This window comes from Microtus ochrogaster, chromosome 19, assembly GCF_000317375.1.
Source record: "Microtus ochrogaster isolate Prairie Vole_2 chromosome 19, MicOch1.0, whole genome shotgun sequence".
Taxonomy (NCBI): domain Eukaryota; kingdom Metazoa; phylum Chordata; class Mammalia; order Rodentia; family Cricetidae; genus Microtus; species Microtus ochrogaster.
In genome coordinates this window covers 1,529,376-1,540,755 of record NC_022021.1, presented here as the reverse complement: position 1 = coordinate 1,540,755, position 11,380 = coordinate 1,529,376, and the positions used below count along the sequence as shown (strand labels likewise).

Sequence of the window (11,380 nt, the reverse complement as noted above, 5' to 3'; positions counted from 1 at the left end):
CGCTGCCAGCCCCGGCGCCCCGCGCAGCTGCCAGCCCGGAGGAATCGCTGGCCGGAGAGCCTCGGCCCCCAGCGGGAAGCTCGGCCGGGCAGCCCCGGGCCCCGCCGACTCTCGCTCGGACGCCTCGAAAGCCGCCGCCCGCCGCGCACGCAGGCCGCGGGAAGAAGCTGAAGCCCGCGGCGTTCCCGACAGCCTCCGCTCACCCAGAAATTCTCCACGAAATGCGCCATGACCATCGTGCCGCCGCCACCGCCGCCGCCGCGCCGGGTTCCGCGTCTGCACCCGCCCGCCGCTGTGTAAACACGGACCGGCCTCCACCGCGCCCCCGCCTCTCTCGCCGCCGCCGCCGCCTTCTTCCCAGAGACCGCCCGCACCCCTCCAAGGCGCATGCGCCCCCTAGAGGCCGCCGCGGGCCAGGCTTCTGGGCGCCGCGCCCCGAGTGCGCGTGCGCGCGGCCTGGCGGGGTCCGAGCGTTCGCAGGGAGGGAATCGGGCGGAGCGGAGTCGCCCAGGCTGGCTGGAGCAGGGAGATCCGCAGGCCCGGGGGGCGGAGCGAATAGGGCTCTGCCCACTCTCTCCTCCTCGTGAGTCCAGCGTCTGGCCGGGCCTTCGAGGATCTCCAACAGACCCAGGGTTTGGCAGGCAGGGAGTAAGGAAACTTGGCCGCTGGCCACCCCGAGGAGACTGGGAAACCTTTGGTCAACAGGGAGCCTTTCCTTGACTGGGAAGTAAGATCCAAAACAAAACTGTCCAAGGCCGGAAAGGGAGGAAACGCCCAGTGTCGCCTGCAAGACTCAGGCTCTGCTGCGGGTCACAAGGGAGCCAGCCAGCTCCGACCTCCTGCAGAGAGCGGGTGTGACCCGAAAGGCGACCCTTCCAAGCCTGCTCACAAGCTCACAAAACCCACGGTAATCTTACCAACTTGTACACTCAGGGAAAAGACACAAGTTTTAACATGCCTCGGCCTAATGGAGAAACTAAATCCCTTTCCATGCCTTACTTTCCAAAAGCTTAAAAAAGCATAGAGATCTCAAGTTCATTAAGCCAGGTCAAAAATCTACAAGTTTGAAGCAAAGCTCCACAAATAATTTAGTATAGTTTTAGTTACAATGTGCACACTACACCTCCCTAAAATCGTTTTTTCAGCCGAGGGGTGGTGGTGCACGCCTTTTATCCCAGCAGTTGGGAGGCAGAGGCAGGCGGGTCTCTGAGTTCGAGGCCACTTTCTTCATGGGAAATTATTTTCCTCCCGGAAACTAAAAACCTTGCATTATCTTTCATATGGATGAAATGTAAAAGATAACTAGATAACGGTTATACGTTTATAATCCTTCATAAATATTCACATAAGGATAAGACATCTGTGATCTGCTCAGTCTTTCATGGGAGTGCGACAAAAGGCTAGGGCACAGATGAAACAAGATTGGCCATGCGTTGATACCTGGGGTTGGATGGTGGGAAAATGCTGGTTTGATAGACTACTTTAAAAGATTGATGTGTAAGAGTGTTTTGTCTGCCTGTTATATGTGTACTCCCTGTGTGTGTCTGGTGCCCAATGAGGCCAGGAAAGGGTGTGGAATCCTCTGGAACTGAAAATACAGTTGTGAGCCACCGCGTGGGTGTTGGAATTGAATCTGAGCCCTCTGCAAGAGCAGTCATGCTCCTAACCATTGAGCCATCTCTGCAAAAAAAAAAAAATGTTATATGTTAACTCTTCTGTTTCTTTAAAATAAATATTTGCTTCGGTTCTGTAAACCGTCAGTCTAGTTAGATGATCTTTGATGCTGAAGATGTAAGAAAATCCTGCTGAAAGGAGTAAGAAAGTGCACCCCGCAAAAGAGGTTGACATCCAATTCCTAATATTACTAATTACTACCCCCTTAGATGCTAGAAGGGCTCCTGAATTCTAGGTGTTAAATGACCATACATCTGTGTGTGTGTGTGTGTGTGTGTGTGTGTGTGTGTTCCTCTTTCTGTATCTCTGTCACCCATACCCACACGTCCTTTCAAAAGGAAACCTACACAGTGACTGTTAACGGGGATCTAATGTTTAGCACTGAACCCTGACCATAAATCTCCCCTCCCATGACCAACACTACTCAGGTCCCAACAGAACTGTTTTCTCCCCTCTATCCTCCAAAGGGAATCTGCAAACGCCCTGAGAGGCAGGGATGGCTGCTCACACCAGCAGCAGGCAGGCAGATCTGAGCCACTGAAAAGCTTCCCGAGCTGAGGTTAACTTGTCAAATCCTTCCTCTCAGCTTGAATGCAGTGGGTTCTTGCATAACAAAAAGTGTTGTTTCCCGGTAGCGTCAAGCACAGATCTGCCTTCTCTCAAGGTTCTAATTTGTGGTTACAACACAGACTGTTCAGCAGAGTGTTCCCAATAGCTGTAGCTGCTTCGCTGGCCACCATTTTGTTCTTAAGGATGTCTACCGTGAAGGCAAATGCTCCTCGGTGTGTTTCAAGTTCATAGGGGTCATTGTTTTGCAATTACCTGGTATTTAAGTTGTAGAACTTCATAAACAATGATTAAGGTGGCAGAATTTCAGTGCAGATGGCATAATATAAGAAGAATGTGGGTGGCATCAGTCACCTTCTGTGCTTTCAGAGGTGTTCCCAGGGATGCAGAGATATTCTAGCAGAGCAGAGTTAAGGCCCCGAGTGCGTAGTACGCCTTAAAGTATTATTGATCTACACAATTTAGCTTTTTCTATTCCAAGTAGATTTTGAAATTATTAAAAGCCGACATGTCTAACAATATGCAACTCTTCCTGCCACCTAACCCCAGTCACCTGACAGTTACTCAGTTAATGTTTGGTGACTAAATGGATCATTAAGCCTGTCATAAACACGTCAAGGTGGCTGAGTCCTTGGCTATGCAGTAACTCCATTCTTTTGCACTTGCTCTTTAATTGATGCTAATCCTATAGCTTATAAAAAATATGAAGTTCTGCTTGGTTGAACTTTTCACCTTAGCTTCCAAGCAAATTCTTACAGGCTTGATCATCCTCCTTACTAAGTACCAGTTTTAGTAAAACTAAGTTAAAATTGAAAAAAAGTATTCAAGCTATGCTTTATCAGGAGGTGTCCTTTGGGAAAGGGGCTTGAGCTTTGAGCTCCCATTTTGAGGCGTCCTCAGCGGCTTTACCTTCCACTTAAGATTTTTCATTACACCTGCCATGCTGGTTTCTGGGGAGAGGCTGTTGTTCTCCATTAAATTCTTACCCAAGCATAGACATAGCCCAAAGCATTCCTGGGCTGTTAAATCATAACTTAATGAGTGGTAGCAAATGAGAGATGGGAAGATTTACATAAAATAAGTCTACATACTTGGGTTTATAAAAAATGGCTAATGTCCAAGTTCAGAGGCCTGACCCATTAGGCAATAGAACATGTCCACTTTTGAATTCCTTGGTATGAATGTGACCTTCCCATCTGGCTTACAGCTCCAAGCACGTTAGTCAACATTTGGTTGCAAAGTCTATTTCCTTATAATCATGTTGAAAACTAGTTTCATTTCAGAGGAATGGCCATAAAGTAAAGCAACACTTCTCCATTTGTTCTCTATGTGATTTTCCTCAATGAGAGTGGCACAGGAAAGGCTCACGTGGACCTGTCCTCGGCTGTTCCCCCACGTGGCAGCGTCCTGTGGCAGGTGCAGGGATCCTTCTCAATATCATATCAATAATAACAAGAAGGAAAAGAGCTAAGCCCGCTGCAGGGGAGAAAAAGACAGATCTCCGAGATTTGGAATTCTCTCTCTATGTCTCTCTTTTTTCCTGCTCAAGAACAAGCATATTGAAAGCAAAAGCTTTATGTAAAACAGAAAAAGCAAAGATTTAGCAGATGGTAGCCAGGCAGGCTGCACCGTGACAGCTGATCCAATGGCAGAAGAGAATTAAATGCAGCCTTCTGCAGAGATGCCTCTGTTCTGAAAATACCGCCAGGCACACTTCTCTCTCCAGGGCACTTGGGACTGGCAGCCATTAGATGCAGCACCTTCCCTTCCTCTAGAATGAGATTGTTACCCCCAAGGGATCCCTCACCTTGCTCTCTGCGGAAGAAGTGTAAAACACTCGACAGGCTCGGATTTACATGGCTAGTGGCCACAGAGAACCCAAAAGAACTTTCACAACTAAGGGGGAGATGAGAGAGTCACAACGGCAATAAAAACCTAAAGACGTCCACAAGTGTCATTCTGTTAGGTGAATGTCAGGCAGAAGATGGCACGGCAAGCAAATTAAAATTACAAATACACACCAATATTCACAAAAGGGACAAAAATAAGAATAAGATAAAAAAATGAAAAAACATTTGGACTAATAATTGCTAAATACTTAATTTTAGTTTGATATAATGACAATAATGAAAGTAAAGAACTATTCTTGTTCTTTGTTTAATGTAACTTGGCCTAATGTTCTTTAGTGTCTTTCACTGGCTCGCTCTTTTCCTTCATTTATGTAGGCAGTAGCCAATTACCCAGCATTTGTACAATAAGAGAAAGTCACCGTCCGATGTTGTGGAGACTGTGGAAGGGCTCCACTAAGGTATGTGGAGCAGTGCTTGGCACACGGCTGCTAACAGTGCATGTGTGTTCAGTGAATGAATGAGCACATCCTTGTTTCAGCTCTCACAGAACTCAGTCTTTCCGCCTCTTACTGTCTTTCATAAAGGGGTGACAAGCAACTGGATTCACTAAGGTTGTCCTCCATTAGCACAGGACTGGGGATCCGTGAAGAGTGGAAACCACAGTGACTTCCAGGGCTCACTTCCTAGCTGAGTGAAGAGCGCTAGGACTTTCGCTGGAACAACCCGAGCCAGAGGCACCACTGGCTCAACTATAGTGACTTAGATGTCCTTACAGATCCTCTGGAGCCTGGACAGGGATCCGAGTCTGGCTGGTATGATTTGGATACGGGTCCTGCCCCATGAGTTCATGTCTGAAGGCTCAGTCTCCAGTATGGCGATGTGAAGACCCTTGACCCTTTAAGAAGTGGGCCTAGTGGAAATAATTAGACCATGGGGCACTACCCTTGGAAGGGATTAATGCAGGTCTCATGGGACTGGATTAGTTCATACAAAAAGAGGAATGTTATAAAGGAGCCAGGCAGGCATCTCTGTGACCCCCTTCCTCAAATACTGCTTACTGTTCCTTTACGCCCCATCACTGGGGTGCCATCTACCAGGACGCCCATCACTGGGGTGCCATCTACCAGGATGCCCTCACTAATTGGAGCAGCTGCCTGTGCCGCGTGCTTCAATTTTCAATATCCAGAAATCTAGGCTTGATTGGGTGTGAGGCCTGCTCCAAACCTGCAAACCTCGGCAAAAGCCCTTGGCTAGGGAGAGTGCCACCTGGCTGGGAATGGAAGAGAACCCTACCATTGTTTTGCTACATGAACAAGGTGTCAACTGTCTTATTTTTATTCCAGTGGACTAGAGCTTCTCTTGGCCTTGATCAGAACTCTGGTTTGTAGTGAGCAATGGGTATTGAAGAGATTCCTAACTGGTCAAAATGCTGAGGACAAGTGACTGTTGAAAGCTCAGTCCGGCATGAAGTATCACTGCCTGCACAGCTCAGGAAGCATCGAGGACCAGGGTGTGAGAAGAAGGACGATCCGGAGGATGGGGAGGAGTTGCTAGAAACTGAATTTAAGCAGGTTCATGCAGTCATGAACACACAGCAGCTCTAGTTACTGGCATGAGATGGAGCCTGTCCACATTCCATAAGGCTCACGGGTCTCCATCTCCTCCTGGGGAACTGTTGGCTGAGTGGTCACTATGGGAAGGAGATTTGTTTTCCTCAATGGTGTAGCCTCTAGTAGGTTGCCCTTGCTGCAAAACAGCCCCCAACTCCTGTTCACTCAAGCAACCCTAATTTAACCATTGGGATGCACATGGATGCTTGCTTGCTCACGCGCTCTTCCTCTCTCCTGCCAGCTTCTGGGAACTGTTTTAGCTTCATTCCTTTTCCTCTCTCCCACTCAGATTTTCTGTAAACCTTTCTTCCTCCAGCTTGCTTCCGCAAGGGCTTGTGATGGAAGCTATAAATATGGTCTGCCTGCCCTCCCTGCCTCCCTCTATCCCTCCCTCCTTCTAACCCTTCCTCCCTCTCCTTCCTTGCTCTCCCTGTCTCTCTGGGTTTTTTTGTTTTGTTTTGTTTGAGACAGGGTTTCCCTGTGTAGCCTTAGCGGTCCTGGAACTCACTCTGTAGACCAGGCTGTCCTCAAACTCGCTGAGATGCACCTGCTTCTGTCTCCTGAGTGCTGGGATCAAGGTGTGCACCACCACCAGGCTCTTCCTTGGTCTTTCGTGTAACCCAAACTGGACTCAGATTTGCAGTCCTCTGTCTCAGCCTCCCACGTGCTAGGATTATAGGCATGCACTGCCATACCCAGATCTTTGTCTTTGTTTTCTGTTTTTCTTTGTAAAACATTTTTATTGAATTTATTCTTTGATAACTCCATACACGCATAAGGTACATTATGATTACTGTAACTCCATCCTTTTTAATATCTCCTCGCTCCTATACCACTCCCAAAGTTCCTTTTCCAGATTCAGATTCGTTTTGGTTTTTTTTTTTTTTTTCCACTGAGTTTAGCCAGGATCACAGGTTTGAAACTCTCCCCGGCATCTCAGAATCTTGATAACTCAGGGTCTTGATAATTAGTCAGAGAAAGGCGGCTTTCTGTTCTATCTTAATTCTGCATATTAAAACCATCCTTTAGGGGCTGAAGAGATGGCTCAGTGGTTAAGAGCATTGCCTGCTCTTCCAAAGGTCCTGAGTTCAATTCCCGGCAACCACATGGTGGCTCACAACCATCTGTAATGAGGTCTCGTGCCCTCTTCTGGCCTGCAGACATACACACAGACAGAATATTGTATACATAATAAATAAATATTTTTAAAAAACCCATCCTTTATTAAATCCAGATGAATTCTGTGAGGCCCCTGCTGTCCCTAGAGTCCTCAGTGGATACACAGCCAAAAACAATGACTGCCCCTTCCCTAGAATCTTTCTTGCTATTCTTTCAGTGGGAAGGGTGGGACCTTGTTTGTTTGTTTGTTTGTTTTTCTTGACGGGGGTGGGTGTTTCTGTGTACCCTGGCTGTCCTGGAACTCACTCTGTAGACCAGGTTGTCCTCAAACTCACAGAGGTCCACCTGCTTCTGCTTCCCGAGTGCTGGGAGGCCTGGTCTTGTGTCCCACTGCAGACAACCACCGCTGCTCGAGGGTTCACTGTACTGTGCCCAGAAGACTGCATTGCCAGCCCTCGTCCCTAGCCTCAGTCTCTTACATTACTTCCAGCCCCGCTTCTTCAGTGATCCCCAAGCCTTAGAAGTGGTGGTGCAGACGTCCTGTTTTCCTTCATTTAATTCTGTCTGGCCTTTTGAATTAGGAAGCAAAGAGTTTAGGAAGAAAATTGGTTTAGATGCAGGCACGTGAACCTATGTGTGCTCTCTTTCTCCCTTGCTCTCCTGGAGTTTCTTTGCCTTGACCTCCACAGATCCATTTTCCTCGGTATTATAGCCCACATTTCTCCTGACAACCCTTACAGTGTGAGTCGCAAAAGAAAAAAAGACACTTGGGCATGCAACTTGAGCTTCAGAATGAAAATTACGTGTATTTGTCTTTAATGATTTTCTTGAAGTAAACACCATTAGAATACTATCTATAAATGTGTGTTCCTTTCTGGAGGCATCTTTAAATGTATTTCCTTCCTTGGGAGAGGCAAGAATTCATATTGGTGTGTCACTGCATATGCTTCCTGTACTGAGAAATAGGCTTCAGGAAATTAAGAGTTGCCTAAGGTTTCATGACAAGTAAATGGGGTTGAGGAAGAACTGGTGCAGGAGCTGGGAAGGCGGCTCAGTCAGCGAGTGCTTGCTGTCCAAACATAAACCACAGTTTGATCCCCAGAACCCACATAGTGTTTATAAGCCCAGCACTGGAGCAGCCCAAGGAAGGACACCCAAGGTTGACCTGTGACCTACTCCCACCCCACTTCCCCAACAGGAACACACAAAGAGTCATAGGCAAAGTGTTAGTGGGGAAGTATTACTCAGGGAAGTGAGACCTTGAACACCAAAACAGGCTGAAAAAGGAGCATTGGGAGAAAACTAAACATGTATCCGGGACTTTAATTTCTGAATTTTATTATTCCTAAATCTAGGTAATATGATGTGGATATGAATGCTAAAAAGAATCCCATAAAGACATTTGTTTACAACATCCTGTTTAAAAAGCTTTTGCCTCCTTACTGTTGGCTCTAAAGTGTAATTGTTCGAAAACTCAAAGTCTAATAAAAATATAGGGCCGACCCACCCTAAACAGGACATCTGGTGATTGTACTGAAAACTGGTCCCTGTGTTGGAGACACAGCTCCGGGTAAAGCAGATGCTTAGCATGTGGGAGGCTGGGAAGCGGGGTCCAAAGCACTGAAGAAGGAAAGAAAATCAGCCTGTAGATGTGCCTGCTGCTCTTCATCAAAACCTGAACAACTACCACATTGTTTACATAACCTTTGCAAGGGAGGTGGGGGGCACAAAGTCAACCAGACTGGGTTCAAATGCAGGAAGGTTGAAGTATAGCTTAGTGCACCTATACAGCATATACACACAAACACACACACACACACACACACACACACACACACACACACACACAAACACACAAACGGACGGAGGAAAACTAAGGAAATAACATTTTGGGTCCTAGTTTTTATATATCTGCCTTTATTTTTTCTTTACTGTGTTTCAAGAACATACACTGTCACCAACTGTTTTTTTCCTTTCTCCATTTAGGCCCATAAAATATAGGTTGATGTTTTTTTTTCCTTCCTACCTCCCACATGCCAGCTAAAATCACTTCTTTCCTTTATTCAAAGTTGGCTTCAAATATGCCTTCCTAGAAAAGAACGTCACTGAAACATCCTTCTTGCTGTAATGTCCCTTCTATTTCTTTTCTCTGTATGTGACTGATGGGTGCACCATCCCTTCAGGGGATAGTCTAGGGACAAAAGCCATAGCCTCTGCTTATGTCTTCGTGCTCTCCCCCTGCATGCATATGCATTTGACCAGTGTTGCTGTGTGCACGTTGATGGGTGTTGTTTCTTTGCTCCTTAAAAAGGCAGCCTCTCAGGGTCGAGCTCTAAAGAGCACTGGCTGCTCTTCCAGAGGACCCGCGTTCAATCCCCAGCACCCACAGACAGCTCACAACTGTCTGTGATTTCTGTTCCAGGGACCCAGCACCCTCACACAGACACACATACAGGCAAAACACCAAAGCATATAAAATCAAATTAATTACAAAACAAAAATGCACCATCTGCTATTTTTCACTTCATGCATGGGCTTCCGTGTTTAGGGGTAAAACTATGTGCAACTTCCAGCTCCAGCTGCCAGCTCGTTCCACAAACATTTCTCACATCCCAGGAGTGTGGACAGGACAGGTGAATCCTGTTCCCAGAGTTCTCCCAGCCAGAGGGAATAGTATAATGTCTGTGAGTGGATACCTCCGAGGCTGATAAGTAAGTACAATGTTAAAACATAAGAGGGCAGCAGCAGAATAGTGTTGTATTGGATAGTGATCCCTACAGGGTGGGGACAGTTGGTAACGATACGCTGTACTTTTCAAAATCACTGAGCCTTTCGTTTTCAGTGCTGAGGATCAGTGTTAGGCAAGTGTGCTGCAACCCCAGGCCCAGGGATAGATTTTAATTGTTCTCACTAGACACATGAAAATAAGTATGTGAGGTAATGCATATATTAGGCTTTCCACACTGTACATTGATGATAAATACATATTTTTCAAGTAAAAAGTAATGTAGGCAGGTCAAAAATGTTATGCACACCTACACTCTCTCTCTCTTTCTCTCTCTCTCTTCCTCCCTTCCTCTTTCCTTCTGTTCTTTCTTTTCTTTTGGTCTTTCGAGACAGGGTTTCTCTGTGGTTTTGGAGCCTGTCCTGGAACTAGCTCTTGTAGACCAGGCTGGTCTCGAACTCACAGAGATCAACCTGCCTCTGCCTCCCAAGTGCTGGGATTAAAGGCGTGCGCCACCACCGCCCGGCTTGTTCTGTTTTTCAAGATAGGGTTTTTCTATATAGCCCTGGCTGTCCTGGAACTCTCTCTGTAGTCCAGGCTGACCTCGAACTCAGAGATCTATCTGTCTTTGCCTCTCTAGTGATGGGATTAGAGGCCTGTGCCACCACCACCCCTCTGCTGTGCACACTCCTAGTACTAGGGAGGCTGAGGTATAAAGATCACAGTTTGCTAGGCTACCTAGCAAGTCCTGTCTCCAAAGGCTGTTGAGGCGAGGGCTTTGAAATGGTGTCAGTGGTAGAGCACACGCCAAGCATATGTGAGGACCTGAGTCCCCTTCACTGCAATAATAAGTTTCTGTTTTGTGTTGTCTTGATTTTTAAATAGCAAATGAGGGACCAGATAGGGAATGAATGTCAAATGAAACTGCCTGGGTTAATATCGAGGCTGCCACTCGTGAGCTCTCTGACCTTAGGAATATTGCTTAACCACGTGTATGACTCAGGCTGCACAGCCGTAAAGTAGGGATAATGGTGCCGACTTTCAAAGAGTTGCTATAATGAATCAAAACATGTAAAGCTCTGAAATAGTGCCTGAATTGTGTAATGTAAGCATGTCGATTGAAAGCAGTCAGTCCTTTTAAGAACAGGGAGCAAGGGGCTATTTCAGAGAGTGTATCTAGCATAGACCTATAGGAGGAGAGGGAAGGAAAGAGTCCTGTGGTGTCTGCAAGACTCTGCCAGGCAGAAAAGCAAGTGTAAGTCGGAGAAAATGAGACAAACAATAAAGTCAGGGCCAGAGGGCCGAGGACCTGGAAGAATACTTCTGATGGGGTTTTAAGAGCCTTGAGAGGTCAGAGGGTTTTCAGTAATGTTATGACCAAATGCTTAGAAGGTCCATTTTGCTGTGATGTGAAAAATAGATTATAGAAGTGTATGTTAGCAGGTCGTTAAACATCCCCAGCATACCACTAGATTTGATGCATTGCATCATAGAAAAAACATGGCAGGTATAGCATAGTGACGCATGCCTTTGGTCCCAGCATTGGAGGCAGAAGCAGGAAGATCTCTCTGAGTTTGAGGCTAGCCTGGTCTACAAAGCAAGTTCCAGGATTGCCAGAGCTGTTACATATGGAAACTGTCTCAAAAAGCCATTTAAAAAAGGGAAAGAACAAATCCCCAGCATACTACCACATACTTTAAAAAGAAGTTTGATTATAAACATTTTAATGTGTATTTAGACATGTACACTCACAATCTGTGTATATTTTAACACCTACCTTCTTCATCTCTGGAGCCAAGGGTGTGTATGCAAGTGGTGACAATGTACACTCACAA

At 46.4% G+C, this 11,380-nt stretch overlaps 1 protein-coding gene across 1 annotated transcript in view; it reads right to left on the bottom strand.

Moving 5' to 3' along the window:
• The window catches only part of Fcho2 (FCH domain only 2), a 109,765-nt gene extending 109,407 nt beyond the window's left edge, over positions 1-358 (bottom strand). Inside the window, exon 1 of the mRNA XM_005356433.3 lies at positions 204-358. Within this exon, the coding sequence (XP_005356490.1) occupies positions 204-236 (33 nt within the window). The 5' untranslated portion in view covers positions 237-358. The remainder of the gene's footprint in view (positions 1-203) is intronic.
• Positions 359-11,380: the final 11,022 nt, after the last annotated feature.